The sequence below is a fragment of the Capricornis sumatraensis genome, chromosome 8 (genome assembly GCF_032405125.1).
Source record: "Capricornis sumatraensis isolate serow.1 chromosome 8, serow.2, whole genome shotgun sequence".
Lineage (NCBI taxonomy): Eukaryota > Metazoa > Chordata > Mammalia > Artiodactyla > Bovidae > Capricornis > Capricornis sumatraensis.
Window position 1 is genome coordinate 74,418,117 of NC_091076.1, and position 17,934 is coordinate 74,436,050.

The 17,934-nt window shown below is 41.9% G+C and overlaps 1 protein-coding gene across 1 annotated transcript; it reads left to right on the plus strand.

The window, feature by feature from the left end:
* Window positions 1-13,620: 13,620 nt before the first annotated feature.
* On the plus strand, window positions 13,621-14,571 carry LOC138084012 (putative olfactory receptor 3A4). Its single transcript, XM_068978075.1, has one exon. It carries the CDS (start codon window positions 13,624-13,626, stop codon window positions 14,569-14,571), a length of 948 nt encoding a protein of 315 aa, XP_068834176.1. The 5' UTR covers window positions 13,621-13,623.
* Window positions 14,572-17,934: the final 3,363 nt, after the last annotated feature.

Sequence of the window (17,934 nt, forward strand, 5' to 3'; positions counted from 1 at the left end):
GGGTCCCTATAAGAAGATATCCCATAGGGGAAGGGATCAGTCTTTCCAAGTTAGTTGATCAGTAGAAATATATTGACTCGCTTTCAGATGTCGAGCCTCAGAGTAAATTCCCAAGGTCCTAGTGGGTATTTTCTCTTTCAGGCCACACCTCACTCATTAACTTTCTCTGTCTTCATCTCAGTGTCCTTACCCAGTGTCCAGGTGAGTCACCCGCTGCCATAACTACATTGGACTTCCCCTCTTCCTCGTGAAAGATAAAAATCCCTTTCTTCCTTGGATTCCTAGAACCAAGGAAGGAGGCCCTCCCACCACCAACAACCCATATGAGAAGATTTGGGGAAAACATAATGCTGAAGTAAAACTGAGCAGATAGTAAAATAGATAGTAAATAAATAGATAGTAAACAGACAGTAAAATAGAAAGGGATAGAACTGATCGTGTTGTTGTTGTTTAGTTGCTAAGTCACATCTGACCCTTTTGCAACCCCATGGACTGTGGCCCGCCAGCCTCCTCTGTCGTTGGGATTTCCCAGGCAAGAATACTGGAGTGGGTTGACATTTCCTTCTCTAGAGGATCTTCCCAACCCAGGGACTGAACCCTCTTCCCTGGGGGGATCTTTACCACTGAGTCACCAGGGAAGCCAGAATTGACCGTATTTATAAGGACTTTATAATTTATAATTGTCCTTATAAACATATTACAAAGAAATAAATATCTGGCCAACATCTAAGTGAGAAAAATATAAAGGTACACAAAATTAGGAGTTAAAAGGGCCAAAAATAAATAAAATAGAAATGGAACACTATTTGTTCCTAAGTTTGAACAATCAATTCAAGAGTAGTCCCTAAACCAAATAAGCCAACTGAAAAATGGAAAAAGTGATTGATAATGTACTTCCATGTGTAGGCTCCAGGCTCATATGCTTCTTTGACCAATTTTTTTTTTAATACTTATAATATAAACTGTTCTTAAATTACAAAATATGAAAGCCTTCCAAATTTATATTTTTAAAGTTAGCAAATCCTGATATTAAAATGTAACAATGGCAGCAAAAAAGGAATTATTCTACGCTACCCTTGTTTAATACTATGTATGTAAAAATCTTAAGTACAATACATGAATCCATCATTATCTAGTAGACTTTATAGCAGAGGATGGTTTAATATTGGTAAATCTATTAATATATTATAGCATATTAATTGGCTTAAAAAGAGGAAAATTTTATAGAGGCAATTCTTAAACACACATATACTGGATATATAGAGAAAAGAAAAAAAAAGAGAAAAACACACTTGTAGTTACTTGAAATGAAAATATATCACTTTATGTTATAGAGCATATCTATTGCAAATCTAAATCATTCATAGTGGCAGAGTAGTAGTGACATTTGTATTAAAATCGGGAGCAAGTAAAGCTATGGCCTTTGCTACTTCAAATATTTCTCATTCTAAAAGTTTTGGGCAAAGGGAAATAAAATGCTTAGGTAATAAAAACAAAAAAGAAAAGAGTAAGTTGAGAACAATAATATTGCCTCAATAGAAGAAAGAAAAAACTTGGAAACTTGTGGATTTATTAAGATATTAGCAAGTTAAATAAAAAATAATTATACACAAGTCAATAGATTCCTTACACACCAACAAAAGTCAGTCAGGGTTAGTTGCTCAGTCATGTTTGACTGCTTGTGACCCTATGGACTGCAGCCTGTCAGGCTCCTCTGTCCATGGAATTCTCCTGGCAAGAATACTGGGATGGGTTGCCATTCCCTTCTCCAGGGGATCTTCCTGACCCCAGGGATTGAACCCGGGTCTCCTGCACTGCAGGCAGATTCTATACCACCTGAGCCACCAGAGAAGCCCACATGCCAACAATAGTCAGCTATAAAACTCAAAAGTTTAATTGTAGGGTGAAATCTTACAAAATGAATCAGATTACTTTCATAATAATATATCTTTCAATGTTCTATTTGTCTAAATTCCAGAGATCTTTAAAGGCCAGCAGTAGTAGCTCAGTAGTTCCTCCCATCATATTTCCACCAGGTTCAAGGTGCTCAAGTCCCTTATATAAAATGACTTAGCACAGTCAGCCCTCTGTGTCCATGGGTTCTGCATCCAACTGTTGACAGAGCCAACTGTTTACAACTTTTTAAACTGTACCAAGGTAATCTTACCAGGAGGAAATTTTTAGTTAAAAGGGCCAGCTTCTCTTTGTCAAAGGAAAATATATAGCTTTAATGCAACAGAAGCAGAAGAAGAGGTTAAGAAGAGATGGTGAGAATACACAGGAGAACTATACAAAAAAGATCTTCATGACCCATGTAATCACGATGGCATGATCATTCACCTAGAGCCAGACATCCTGGAATGTGACATCAAGTGGGCCCTAGGAAGCATCATTGCGAACAAAGTTAGTGGAGGTGATGGAATTCCAGTTGAGTTATTTGAAATCCTAAAAGGTGATGCTGTGAAAGTGCTGCACTCAATATGCCAACAAATTTGGAAAACTCAGCAGTGGCCACAGGACTGGAAAAGTTCAGTTTTCATTTCAATCCCAAAGAAAAGCAATGCCAAAGAATGTTCAAACTACCACACAATTGCACTCATCTCACATGCTAGCAAAGTAATGCTCAAAATTCTGCAAGCCAGGCTTCAACAGAAGGTGAACTGTGAATTACCAGATGTTCAAGTTGGATTTAGAAAAGGCAGAGGAACCAGAGATCAAATTGCCAACATCCGTTGAATCAGGGAGAAAGCGAAAGAGTTCCAGAAAAACATCTACTTCTGCTTTATTGACTATGCCAAAGCCTTTGACTGTGTGGGTCACAACAAACTGTGGAAAATCCTTAGAGATGGGAATACCAGGCCACCTTACCTGCCTCCTGAGAAATCTGTATGCAGGTCAAGAAGCAACAGTTAGAACTGGACATGGAACAACAGACTGGTTCCAAATTGAGAAAGGAGTACGTCAAGGCTGTATATTGCTTATTTAACTTATATGCAAAATGCCTGGTGGATGAAGCACAAGCTGGAATCAAGAATGCCAGGAGAAATATCAATAACCTCAGATGTGCAGATGACACCACCCTTACAGCAGAAAGTGAAGAAGAACTAAAGCGCCTCTTGATGAAAGTGAAAGAGGAGAGTGAAAAAGTTGGCTTAAAACTCAACATTCAGAAAACTAAGGTCATGGCATCCGGTCCCATCACTTCACAGCAAATAGATGGGGAAACAGTGGAAACAGTGACAGATTTTATTTTCCTGGGCTCCAAAATCACTGCAGATGGTGACTGCAGCCATGAAATTAAAAGATGATTTCTCCTTGGAAGAAAAGCTATGAAAAGCTACACAGCATATTAAAAAGCAGAGACATTACTTTTTCAACAAACATCTGTCTAGTCAAAGCTATGGTTTTTCCAGTAGTCGTTTATAGATGTGAGAGTTGGAATATAAAGCAAGCTGAGTGCCAAAAAATTGATGCTTCTGAACTGTGGTGTTGGAGGTTAACTCTGTTATCCTCCTGCGTGGTCATTTCTCTACAGAGCATCCCACTATTCTATTCACTATAAATGGCTTCAGGACAGATTTAGGCCTGACTCAGCTTTGTATTCTCAGTGCCTATCATCACACTTCGCATTCAGTAGATGCTTAACATTTCTGAAATAAGTAAATAAATGAATTTGGCAACCAACACCAAGGAGTTGGGAAAGGATTTCTGAATGAGCCGGAATTTATGCAAGAAAATGAAAGGTTGATATGATTTGAAAGAGATATGGATTTTAGTGAAAGGCAGAGCAATACTACTGTGGGAATCACCAATTCTTTAGCTAGATTGGACATCAGGAACAATTAAAGTGAAAGTGAAGTCGCTCAGTCGTGTCAGACCTTCTCCAGAGGATCTTCCCAACCCAGGGATCAAATATGGGTCTCCCGCATTGTAGGCAGACGCTTTACCATCTGAACCACCAGGGAAGTCAGTTAAGCAGTAGTTAAAACAATCCTGGTCACTGACACATATCTTTTCTTGAAATAGCCCCAAAATCAGGAGGGTCAGACCCGGTGAAAAAATAAGGCTAGACAAAAAGCGTGCTTCCCAGGTGGTGCTAGTGATAAAGAACCTGCCTGCCAGTGCAGGAGATGTAAGATACGTAAGTTTGATCCCTGGGTCAGGAAGATCCCCTGGAGGAGGAGTAGAGTATACCTCACAGAGATGCCATGGAATCCTCACTCTTAGTGGTGAAGCTTACTTACTGCTACCAAGATTCCAGGATGATCACTGGGCTGTTCATCTAAGGAGTCCATCTTAAACAAGATCACCATGATGACCTTAACTGAAGAGGTTCTCCTAGATTATGACTCTCAGGTCTTCGAAGTGAGCCCCAGTCTGTCCATACTGAGTGTTTATGGCTCCCTGCTATGATGTTCCAACTAAACCCTTTATGCATCTGATAAGGAAGGCTCAATCAGGCCCTGTGATGGAGGGGTCTGGTCCATGGTTGCCTGATGAATGGGTCCAGCAGGAAAACTGGATTTGATGAATGCCCTCCTGCTCACTCCAATGAAAACAGAAAGCTGGCTTCATCCAAGAATGACAAGCATTGGCAAAGTGGCCTGGAATGAGAAGTGTCAGCTCTTCCCCTCACCTGATGTGTTACCCAGAGTTAAGACTCTTTCTCTACTGAATCCTCTGTGAAAGAGATCTGACTTGCTTGATAACAACTCAAGTGGCTTCTCCATTACTAGGGAGCAGAGGGGAACCCTGGAGAATACTTACCTTGTTACAGGTACAGAAGCTAGGGAGGTTCCTGGTGAAGAGGGGGCAGCACTGTGCAGGCCCTGGCCCCGGAGAGCAAGGAAAGGGCCATATATAAGAAAACGGGTGAAGGAGAGATGAGATCACCCGTGTTGTGAGGTGCTACCCACTGCATGTCACCCCTGGGGCCCTCAGAAATTAGCCCTCCCAGGAAGGTTTGGGGTTTGGGGAGCCACAGACCAATAAGCAACCCAAGTCTCTGCTGAGCCCAGTAATGATGCTTTACAACTTTGTGATGCTTCTGATTTCCTCAAAATGATCTCCCATCTGACTCCTTGCTCCACCTCTCATGTGGCTTCCATGGGATGACTGGGGGGTGTTATTAATCCTATTTATCACTCAAGGACAGTGGAGTCCAAAGAGGTTTCCAAAGTCACCCATGGAGCTAATGGTAGAGCTGGGATGAAACCAGAGTCCAGACTGAGAGATTTGCTCTCCCAGAAGGAGAGCTTTGAGCAGAGTGCAGCCGACTTCCCAGGCTTGCCTTGACTTGTGGATGAGAAGAAGCACAAGAAAGGAGGCAAAGAAGAGAAGCCTTCTGCAAACTCAGTTTCCTAAAGAGTCCTCAGGAATGCACTGCCTTCTCCATCGAGACTTGTTAGTGGAGGCCACTAGGATTGCATCTTGGAGGGTCCCGTAATGATTCTGGAAGTAGCAATAGAAAAACTGAGTTGTATTATGCCCACCCTTGACTCAGACGGTAAAGAATCTCTCTGCAATGTGGGAGATCCAGGCTTAATCCCTGGGCTGGGAAGATACATCAGAGAAGGGAAATCCCATTTACAGAGGAGGCTGGTGGGCTACAGTCTATGGAGTTACAAAGAGTCAGACATGACTGAGCAACTAACACTTTCACTTTTCTTTCTTCATGCCCACCATAATGGAGAATTGCACTGGTTTAGCTGTAGAACCCCTGGTCCTCATGCTTTCCCAGGACAACCTGATGCAGCATGAAAAGCATGGATGTGGTCTATGGACTCACTAGGACTAGCTGCTGAAGAACTCTGAAGTTTCCTCATCTGTAAAATGAGGACAATATCTTGACCGCTGAGGGAGGGCTGGTCTGAGAATTAAATGAAATTAATGTAATTAAATTCCCTGGGGAACCTGGGGATCAAGTAATAATAATAATAATAGCAATCACTAATATTTTCTACATTTTAATGTGTTATCTTCCTTAATCCTCCCAATAACTCTGATGTAATTTGCTGTTTGCCTCACAAAGCAGAGGAGGAGACTTAGGCTCAGTGAGGTTTAGTAATTTGCTTGATGCTATACACAACTAGATGTAACAGAGCTGGATCTCAAACCCCATAATATGGTTTTAACAACTTTCTAGAAAACTTTCCATCCTTACTGGAGTGGGTTGCCATTTCCTTCTTCAGAGGATCTTCCTGATCCAGGGATTGAACCCATGTCTCTGCATTGCCTGCATTGGCAGGCAGGTTCTTTACCAGCTGAGCTACCAGGGAAGTCCTCTCTTCTTCCAGCTTCTTCAAAAATCACCTACTGCCATGTCATATGGCCCATTGACTCTGTCTCTGCTGCCAAGATGGACCCTTATGCTGGTGCCAACCTTTTTCAGCTCCTTCATGGTCAACTGCACATGATGCCTCTGCTTACAGGATATTAGCCATTTGCGAGTGTTCGTGGGTGTATTTCATTTTCCGATGCTTGCTGTCCATCTCACAATTGCCTGGTACCTGTCACGCCATGGATGAGCTTGAGGCTTTCTGTCCAAGCTGTGCTCTTTTTGCCCAACCCCTGTTCTCAACTCTGGCCCCTAATTCTAGCTAAAAGCTGCTGCCAGCCATGGTATGACTCTCTTACTGTCACACTAAACTGCTCCTGCCTGCCCTACAAGGCATCTCAACATGTTTTTTAAGGTACAGTAATGAAGATTGTGCCGTATCCGAGCAAAACAAGAGAACTGGCTTACCTGATGGCTCAGTAGGTAAAGAATCTGCCTACAAGGCAGTAGATGAACACAGATTCAATCCTTGGGTCAGGAAGATCTCCTGGAGAAGGAAATGGTAACCCACTCCAGTATTCTTGTTTGGGAAATCCCATGGACAGAGGAGCCTGGCGGGCTATGGTCCAAAGAATCACAAAAGAGTCAAACATGACTGAGCTGACCAAGCACATCAGAGAAATGAAGCAAAAGAACAAATCAGAGAGTCTGAAAATAATATGTGGGGGTTTGGTATGTGATGTGGGCAGCCAACAGAGCAGCAGGAAGAGGACATGCCTTTCAATAAATGATGCTGGGGTAATCAGATAGCCACAGGAAAAATAACATTACTGTCTTTCTGTCTTTACTCCTTAGTTTCAGGAGGATGAGATTCTTATATTGAAGATTAAAGATGTTCAGATTGTAAAAATAGTCAATGGAATACATTCATGCTCTTCTAGGAGTTCAGTCATTCTTAAAGAAGTTCAAAAGGGCCTTACATGGCAGTCTAGTGGTTAAGACACCACACTTCCAATGCAGGGGATGCAGGTTCAGTCCCTGGTCTGGGAACTAAGATACCAAATGCTGCATGGTATGGCCAAAAAATAATTTTAAAAAAGAAGATTAAAAAAAAAAAAAGAGGTCCAAAAAACTTTAGTCATTTTTAAAAGACTGAGAGATTTGCCTGCATTAAAATGTAAAACTCCCTACACATCACAGGATAACTGTTTTAAAGTGAAAATACATGTAGAGGATCATGTCATCTGCAAACAGTGAGAGTTTTACTTCTTTTCCAATTTGGATTCCTTTTATTTCTTTTTCTGCTCTGATTGCTGTGGCCAAAACTTCCAGAACTATGTTGAATAGTAGTGGTGAAAGTGGGCACCCTTGTCTTGTTCCTGACTTTAGGGGAAATGCTTTCAATTTTTCACCATTGAGGATAATGTTTGCTGTGGGTTTGTCATATATAGCTTTTATTATGTTGAGGTATGTTCCTTCTATTCCTGCTTTCTGGAGAGTTTTTATCATAAATGGATGTTGAATTTTGTCAATGGCCTTCTCTGCATCTATTGAGATAATCTTATGGCTTTTATTTTTCAATTTGTTAATGTGGTGAATTACACTGATAGATTTACGGATATTGAAGAATCCTTGCATCCCTGTGATAAAGCCCACTTGGTCATGGTGTATGATCTTTTCAATGTGTTGTTGGATTCTGATGTCCATCAGTAGACGAATGGATAAGAAAGCTGTGGTACATATACACAATGGAGTATTACTCAGTCATGAAAAAGAATACATTTGAATCAGTTCTAATGAGATGGATGAAACTGGAGCCGATTATACAGAGTGAAGTAAGCCAGAAAGAAAAGCACCAATACAGTATACTAACACATATATATGGAATTTAGAAAGATGGTAATGATGACCCTGTATGCGAGACAGCAAAAGAGACACAGATGTGTAGAGCAGACTTTTGGACTCTGAGGGAGAGGGAGAGGGTAGGATGCTTTTGGAGAATGGCATTGAAACATGTATACTATCATGTAAGAAACGAATCACCAGTCTATGTTCGATGCAGGATACAGGATGCTTGGGGCTGGTGCACGGGGATGACCCAGAGAGATGATATGGGGTGGGAGATGGGAGGGGGGTTCATATTTGGGAACTCATGTATACTCTTGGGGGATTCATGTCAATGTATGGCAAAACCAATACAGTATTGTAAAGTAAAATAAAGTAAAAATAAAAATTTAAAAAAATAAAAAAATAAATACAGTTACAAATTAAAAGAGACTTGTGGACTTCCCTGGTGGTCCAGAGGTTAAGAATTTGCCTGCCAATTCAGGGGGCGTGGGTTTGATCCCCGGTCTGGGAAGATTCCACATGCCTCAGGGCAACTAAGCCCATATACACCAACTACTAAAGCCCAGGTGCCCTAGAGCCCATGCTCTGCAACAAAAGAAGCCACCACAATGAGAAGTTACTGCGAGTAGCCCCAGCTGCTGCTGCTGCTGCTAAGTCGCTTCAGTCGTGTGCGACCCCATAGATGGCAGCCCACCAGGCTCCCCCGTCCATGGGATTCTCCAGGCAAGAACACTGGAGTGGGTTGCCATTTCCTTCTCCAGTGCATGAAAGTGAAAAGTGACAGTGAAGTTGCTCAGTCATGTCCAACCCTCAGCGACCCCATGGACTGCGGCCCTCCAGGCTCCTCCATCCATGGGATTCCCCAGCTAGCGGCAACCAAAGAAAAGCCCACACAGCAACAAAGAGCCAGCACAGCCAAAAATAAATACGTACATAAAAACGTTTACAGAGTAAAAGAGACTTGCAATATGTATATAGCTCTTCTAGAGTATCCAAAATATTTCCAGACTTCTGCACTCAATTAAAATAATACAATGGATCTGATAGAAAACAAAGGATATGAACAAAAGAGGAAACACAAATGGCCAGTGAGAGGAAGTTCAGCCTTATTTGTGATCTACCAAATGCAAACTAAAATCACAGTTGAGACACCATTTCACACTGTATCCGTCTAAATAAAGAAATGAGATAATGGCAAGTTTTAATGAGAATATAGAATTTTAAAAAATCTTGTATACAACTGCTGAGACCCTAAAGTGGTATAAGTCCTTTGGGAAACAATTTGAATTTATCCTTTAAATCTGAAGGTGCACAGACTCTATTTCTAATTAACAATCATAGAGAAGTCCTTGCATGTGTGCACCAAGAAATATATATAACAGTGTTCACAGAAGCAAAATACCTTGAAACAGGAAAGAAATGATAACCTTTGGTGTATAAATAGCCTACAATGCTATACAGCCTTGAAAGAATAAATGAGCAACAGTTGTAGACACTAACATGAGAATCATACAAACATAATAGTGAAATAAACAAGTCAAAGAAGAATAACTACTGAAGGACCCCATTTATATAAAGACCAAATACAATGGTTAAGTCTAGATGATAGGTATATGGGTGTTTACTGCATAATTTTTAAACTTTACAATGTGCTCTAAAATGTTTATAATAAAATATTAGGGGAAAACAGTCATTTTTTTAAAGATCTTTTTTTAATGTGGACCATTTTCAAAGTCTTAATTGAATTTGTTACAAAATGGCTTCTGTTTTTGTTCTGGCTTTTGGCCGAAAGGCATGTGGGCTCTCAGCTCCCCAATCAGGGACTGAACCCTCACCCCCTGCACTAGAAGGTGGAGTCTTAACCCCTGGACCACCAGGGAAGTCCCAGTCTGTCTTTAAAGAGAAGATCTGGCTAAATATCTTGCTATCAAATATACAAGTTTTTATTACTTTTCAAACTACTTCTAGGAATCTGTTCTAAGTGTACAAAAGCCATAATAAGGGGAAATTTTAACTTATCTAACCATAAGGGAATAATCAAGAAAATTTTATATTCACCATCCCTTTATTGATTGAAATGCTCTTCCTTTGAGCATTTCATTCTCAAACTGAGAAAACCACTGCTTATGCAACATTGTTATATAAGCATTTTATTTATGACCCAGTGTGCATCTGGAGGTGACCCTAGGGAGGAAATGGCATCAGGAGATGAGATTCCCTCTGATATTCTAAGGGGCTTCCCAGGTGGCACAGTGATAAAGAATCTGCCTGCCAAAGCAATAGACATAGGAGATGAGGGTTCAGTCCTAGTCAGGAAGATGCCCTGGAGTAAGAAATGACTACTCATTGCAGTATTTTTGCCTGGAAACTTCTAGGCACAGAAGAGCCTGGTGGGCTACAGTACATGGGGTCGCAGAGTTGGACACAACTGAGCCTGCACACACTTGCACTGATATCCTACCCGTTATGCTTGGACTTGGACATGTCAATGCCCTGCACCCTCTTCTGGGAGGCTCTTCCATTCCTCATGCAAACTGATCTCAGTAAGACCTTCCGTCATTGCCATATTTGTCTAACTTCTAAGGTGAAATAACTCATTCTCAAACTGAGAATACCACTGCTTATGCAACATTGTTATATAAGCACTTTATTTATGAAACATGTTAAAAATAAAAATGAATGCCCAAAGCATTATTAATGAAATAAAAAATAATCAGAAAGAGAGACATTATAGCATTTTTTATCTAGTTGGGAGCTGAAGTCTAGACTTGTAGCAAGATAGTAATGGGTAGTAAAAGGTTCAATTTGGGTCCTGGAATCTTGAAGTTCCCTTCTGTTGTCAGCTGTCAGTAGAGATGTCAACTCATTCTAATTCCCTGTCAATGTCTCCTTGGCCTCTGGCAGTCCTGAGTCACTGTGAGTCTCTTCCGTTGATCCTGCAAAGAACTCTCAAACTCGCTAATGAGAGCCAGTGGGAAAGCATTCTCTCTTTTTTTTTTCTTTCTTTCTTTTTTTTTTTTGGAGTCAAAATTGAGATCCAGATCACTTTATTTCATCACCAAAGTGGCCTAATGAAGTCAGACTCAACAGCCAGCTGGCATTAGAAGTAACTGAAGTGAAAATTATGTCCTAAACTGCTGAGACATAGCAAAAAGAGGGCTGGTCCAACCACACCAGAGTGCTCCTTGAGAAGTTAAATATCTCCAATAGCTCACCAAGAAAGAAGTGACTCTGACATTAATTAGGAATCATTAATATTTTTTAAATGCCTCAAGCCACTTTAGGAGCAAAAGTAGAGTGGTCCTGGTCTAAAAGATACTCCAAACCTTTATCTTCACTCATGAGGTTGAGGGCACAAAGCTAGAAAATGTTTAGGGTCAGGACAGTGGAGGGTCTGGAGCAAGGTACAGGAGTGGAGGAAGGGCAAGATATTTGTTTGAAACTAGAGGAAGAGCCGGGTTTGAGGATGGCAGTAGTGACAGGATGTGTGAGGCAACCTTTGAAATGATGGAGGGGGTGAGATAGGAGCAAATCCTGCTCCAACTCCCCCCGCCCCCAGCCCCACGTGGCAGGCAAGGCTAGGATGTCACAAGTCACTGCTCTCCCTCTCCCAAGATGGTAGGACTAAATCAGAAATCCAAAGTCCCAACTCCACCTCCAACACAGTGTAAGCTTAACTGCCTTTTAAGACTCTCTGAGATTTATTTTAACTCCATGAAGTGCTGAGATGGTTACGAGGGGGAGAAGGATGGGGGGAAGGGATAAGCAGAAGTTTGGGATCAACACATACCCACTACTATATTTAAAATGGTAACAAAACAAGGGCCTACTATATAGTACGGGGAACTCTGCTCAACGTCATGTGGCAAGCTGGATGGGAGGGAAGTTTGGGGGAGAATGGATATGGCTGGGTCACTTTGCTGTGAACCTAAGACTATCACAACATTGTCAGTTGGCTGTACTCCAATATAAAATAAAAAGTTTAAAATTTACCAAAAAAAAAAGGGGAGACTTAAAAAGAATGTCAGTTCACAGTAATTGCTCAAAAATATTTTTGTTAAACAAATAAATGTTGCCACGTCCATGAAGGTCATACTTGGAAACATTTTCAGAAAAGTTCAAAACGTTTTAAAGATACTAGAGATCATTATGTCTGTTTATCCAGCTTTGGCTCCCCCTGGAAAGTCTAATTTCTGACGCCTCCAGAGTAACAATTGGGAGGAGAAAAATCCCACTGTGAGGGTGATGTCACATGAGTTGTTTATCTCCTTGTCTCTGTGTCCTTCATAAGCTATCCCCACTTGGAGGTCTTTGGGCCAGCATGACTGTCCCCTGCTGTTTGCCCAGGATGTGTTCATCCCCTTGACTGGGTGGGTGCCAAGACCCCTCACTGCATGCTCCCAACTTGGATTTCATACAGGCCAAATAACGGCTTCTCCCTTCTCCTGAAAAAAACCAGTGGGACTCAGTCCCTTGAATGTAAAGGTTAGAGACAGGGAGAAGCCAGTTTTAACCAAGGTTTAAAGCCTCACTAACTTGGAGGGGAGCAAGGCTGTTACCAGATAGTTAGGTCCAGAGCAGATTTAGAATGAAAACCAGTTCCTTTCTGGAGAGATGGAGCTGATGGTCAGAACACGTCCATGCAGAAAAGGTCAGACCATTAGATGGAGGTTGATCCGTTGTGGACTTGACTTTATTCTCAACATTAATCATTAGAAAACATTTTCCTCTGCTCATGCCTTATGCCTCTGGCCCACCTCCCACCCCCATCTTACCCCCCACCCCTGGCCCAGGAAGCTCCAACTCCAGCCTCTTCCCATTTGAAGTAGACTGCATGTGAGTGACTTCAGTATCCATCCTTGAGCCAGAGGTTGTGATGGATCACTGTGTGTTATTAGTGTGACCACCCAGGGGTGGGGAAAGGAAGACATTATGTCAGTGATCAAGCATGTGGGCAGGGCACAGCACCATAAGTCTTTAGCCTCATGTGGCCACCAGGTCCACGACAGTGTGTGCTGGATGATATGCAGTTAGAATCAGGAGACAGAAGAGCAAGAAGCCAAGTGTTGGTGGAGTTGGAGAAGAGAATTCGGAGTCTTGGTGTCTGCTTCTCTGGCCTGAGAGCTCAACTGGGCAGCCAGGGAGGCGGCTGAGTTGGATATCCACTCACCCCACCTGGATCTGAAGCCTGGAAACTTATGCTGCTCAAAGGCTGCTTTTACATTTTTCTTATTCAGTAGAAGGTCAATACTTTGGAGCCCAAACTTGGTGCTCTGTGATGACCTAGAGGGGTGGATGGGGGGTGGAGTGGGAGGGAGACTCCAGAGAGAGGGGATATGTGTATACATACAGCTGATTCATTTTGTTGTGCAGCAGAAACTAACACCACATTGTAAAGCAATTATACTCCAGTTTAAAAAAAAAAAGGCCTGATTCTCCATTTGTCACCATCGGCACCTTCTAGCTTTACTTGGTTCTACTGCCGGTAGGAGAGAGTCATGGATCCAGAAGCCTCAGGAAATGATTCCGTTGTCACTGAGTTTGTCCTGCTGGGCCTCACGAAGATCCCAGCTCTACGGCCCATCCTCTTCGTCATCTTCCTTCTCGCTTATGTAGCTACTGTGGGGGGCAATTTCAGCATCCTGGCTGCCATCCTCGCTGAACCCAAACTCCACACCCCCATGTACTTCTTCCTGGGGAACTTGTCCCTGCTGGATGTCGGGTGCATCAGTGTCACTGTCCCTGCCATGCTGGGGCATTTCATGTCCAATAACAGAAGCATTCGCTATCGGTCCTGCCTCTCCCAGCTCTTCTTCTTCCACCTCCTGGCCGGGGTGGACTGCTTCCTGCTGACCGTCATGGCCTACGACCGCTACCTGGCCATCTGCCAGCCCCTCAGCTACAGCACCCGCATGAGCTGGGGAATCCAGCGAGCCCTGGCCGGCATGTCCTGTGTCTTTTCCTTCACCAACGCGCTGACTCAAACTGTTGCTGTATCTACTCTCAACTTCTGCGGTCCCAATGTGATCAACCACTTTTACTGTGACCTCCCGCAGCTCTTCCGGCTCTCCTGCTCCAGCATCCAGCTCAACGAGCAGTTGCTCTTTGTAGCAGCAGCCTTCATGGGTGTGGCCCCCTTGGTCCTCATCACTGTGTCCTATGGACACGTGGCAGCTGCAGTGCTGCGGATCCGCTCGGCGGAGGGCAGGAAGAAAGCCTTCTCCACGTGTGGCTCCCACCTCACCGTGGTGGGCATCTTCTATGGCACAGGCGTCTTCAGCTACATGCGGCTGGGCTCGGGGGAGGCTTCAGACAAGGACAAGGGCATTGGCATCCTCAACACGGTCATCAGCCCCATGCTGAATCCCGTCATCTATAGCCTCCGAAACCCCGATGTGCAGGGCGCCCTGAGACGGGTGTTCACAGGGAGACAGCCCCCCACGTGAGATTTCTTGCTCTGGCTTTAAAGAATACCATGGCTCCACTAACTGCTTCCAAGAGGTACTGCGATTAGTGCAAATGGAATGTGAACATAGTGAAATCAAATCAGAAACTGGCTTAGGAAGGAAAGTACAATAAAAACAACAATATCATGATTACCATGCGCCAGGCCACTCTTCTAAGTGACTGACAGCTATTAAGCCATTTAACCCTCAGAACAACCCTATGAAGCAGGCACAGATTTACAAATTACAGATTAGGAAACCGAACCTCAGAGAGGTTAAGTACCTTGCCCAAAGTCACACAGCTAAAGAATGTCAGAGCTGTGATTTAAATCTAGGTGGGCACTGTCTCTACTGCCTCTTAAAAGTAATACATCATTCCAAAGAAGAAGGGTATCTGTAAAGCGGGATGGAGGGACAGACAAGAAAAGAGGGATAAAAGAGAAGGAAGGTCAGTGTTATAGGAAAAATATTTAAAAAAAATAAAAACATGGAGTAAGAAGTTTTGTTTCTTTAATAAATTTACAGTTTGTTCCACACCAGCTGGAAGAGGCTGGTAGAGGAATTGCTGAAGATTGACTTTAGCAAATAAACCAACAAAAAGAGAACAAAGTTTAAAACCAAAATCCAAGGGGCAAGGCATTGTTTAGAAAAACCATAGAAATGAGGTAGAATATTGGGCTGACAATAACAAAAAAATATGTGTAATAACACTAATTAAAGAGTTTCAGCTCACCTGAAAAAGTCTCCCTGACTGACTGACTGCAGACCTTTGCCTTCTTGGACATAAATCAGAACCAAACTCTCCTTCTGCATTGCTAAAAGGAGAAAACCACTTCATTTATTCCATTTATAGCTTTAAATATCTTTTTATATAATGCAATAAAAATGCATGCTTAATAAAAAATTAGGAAGTATGAAAAGAATAAAATTACTCATAAGTTCATTTCAGAGATAATCATTTTGATATTTAGTCTATAATTGTCTAAAAAGCTTGTACCTAATATATATTTGTAAAAATAGAATAACCTGCTTTTTTCACTTAATAACATAGTGATAACATATTAATAAAATAATGACATAGATGGATATCTTTCCATGACATTCAATAGAGATCTTACTCTTCTTTTTTCTAGATTGCGTAGCATTCCTTTGAATGGATAGAATAAAATGGACTTTACAACTTTCTCTTAGTGAATGTGCTTTGGTTGAAATAATCTTGTTGGATGGAGTGCTGCAATGAATCTAGAAAGAACCTTTATTTAATTTTCAAAGGAATAGATTCATTGAGTCTTTTTCCCCGCTGATATAAAATCACCCGTTCACTATCGACCTAATATCCTTCTAGTTTGGGGTCTGTTGTTGGACTCTCTTATGCTCTTCTTAATCATTATGGTATTAAAACACAAGTTAATATGTAGTTGTTAAGGTATTTCTTATTACTTTCATTTCCCTGGCGTTGGTCTGTCTTTGCCATACTCATTCTTGCAACTACTTATAATCATTCTTCCAATTAATTTTGAAATCTGTTTGTAAATTTCTACTAACAGAGTGTCAGTGTATAAATTTAGGAAGAACTGACACCTTTGTATTACTGATTTTCCCAATCTGGAACAAGGTATATTGCTTTAATTACTAAAGTCTGATTTTATAGCTTGAGTGTTTTTTTTTTTTTTTAAATAATAGAATTGTGTGAAACAGAAAGCTAAATTTCCCTTGCCAGGAGGCAGATTTATCCAGAGTGCTTCAGGAGGCCAAGGAGGCATGTCCCACAGATAGGGGTTAGTGAGTTATGCTCAAATTACTGCAGCTGGCTCTGGAGAGTCGCTGATACTTAAACACACCACTTGGAACCTTGGGGAAAAGGTTCTATGTGAATTTATTATTCTGATAGTCAGGAATATTTACACTTAGAAAAGTAATGGAAAGGAAACATTTTTGTGTGCTTTATCGAGTTCACCGGTTTTCAGACTCCCAGCTGTACCTGAAGCACAGACATGTAGTTTATAAGACTTGAAAGTAATCAGGAGGCTTCCCTGGGGGCTCAGGTAGTAAAGAAGCCGCCTGCAATAAGGGAGACCTGGATTCAATCCCTGGGTTCGGAAGATCCCCTGGAGGAAGGCATGGCACCCCACTCCATATTCTTGCCTGGAGAATCCCCAGGGACAGAGGAACCTGGCAGGCTACAGCCCATGGGGTCACACAGAGTCAGACATGACTGAGCAACTAAGCACACATGCTTTTCAGCTCTTACAGAATGAAATTTGTCAACAGTGGACCCACATCCTTCTTTGTCAGCAATCATCTAGGGCTAAATTTCTATAGACCTCATTAGAGAGGGCCAGTACCCTCCAATTTGCCAGGCTTCCAACTCACCACACCCTTTGTCTTGCCCTTGTAGGTACAGCAGTTTGTTATCCCTGATCCAGACATTTGATGTTCTGCTTTCATCACTGCTGAAAAAAGCTTTGATCTGTAATGTATGTGTGTTTCCTAGAATTTTCTGATTCTTTCTGAACCCTCAACTTATAGGAAATTCTACTAGCACATACGGCACTCAAGTAATATCAATAGGATGAATCACTGTCTAATTTGGGGGGTTCCCCAAGTGGCTCAGTGGTAAAGAATCTGCCTGCCAATGCAGGAGACACAAGAGAAGTGGATTCGATCCCTGGGTTGGAAAAAATCCCCTAAAGAAGGAAATGCAACCCACTCCAGTATTCCTGCCTGGAAAATCCCATGGACAGGGGAGCCTGATGGGCTACACTACAGTCCATGGGGTCACAAAGAGACGGGCATGACTGAGTGACTAAGTATACACACACACACACACACACACACACACACACACACACACACACACACACACTGTCTTATTTTAGGGAAGATGGTCTCAACCGTTAGGCACTATCTAGGGAGAAGAAAAGAGGCACAGACTTGTCACTAAATTGGACCTGACACTAAACAAAACCTGACCTATGTCCATAAAAGTATAATTTTGTTAAAGTATTAATTGATTCCAAAAACTTTCATTGAGTACCTAAAATGTAGCAGGAAAAACACTACCTGCCAATCCGGAGTGGTCTGCCTCTTTCTCTCCTCTCTCCTTGCCTTCTCTGTGGGGGGCCAGTTTGCAAACCAACACAAAAATTTTGTAGATAAGATACAAAAGTCATGAATTATAAAAGAAAAAAATTGATGAATTGGATATCATCAAAAATTTAAATATCCATTATTCAAAGGATACTGTTTATGAAAATATAAGTCACAGACTGGGGAACTATTTGCAAAACATGGATTAAAGGCTAGTATCCTTTATATTTAATAAAATATATTTTTTAAAATAAGAAGTAGAAAAACAACTAA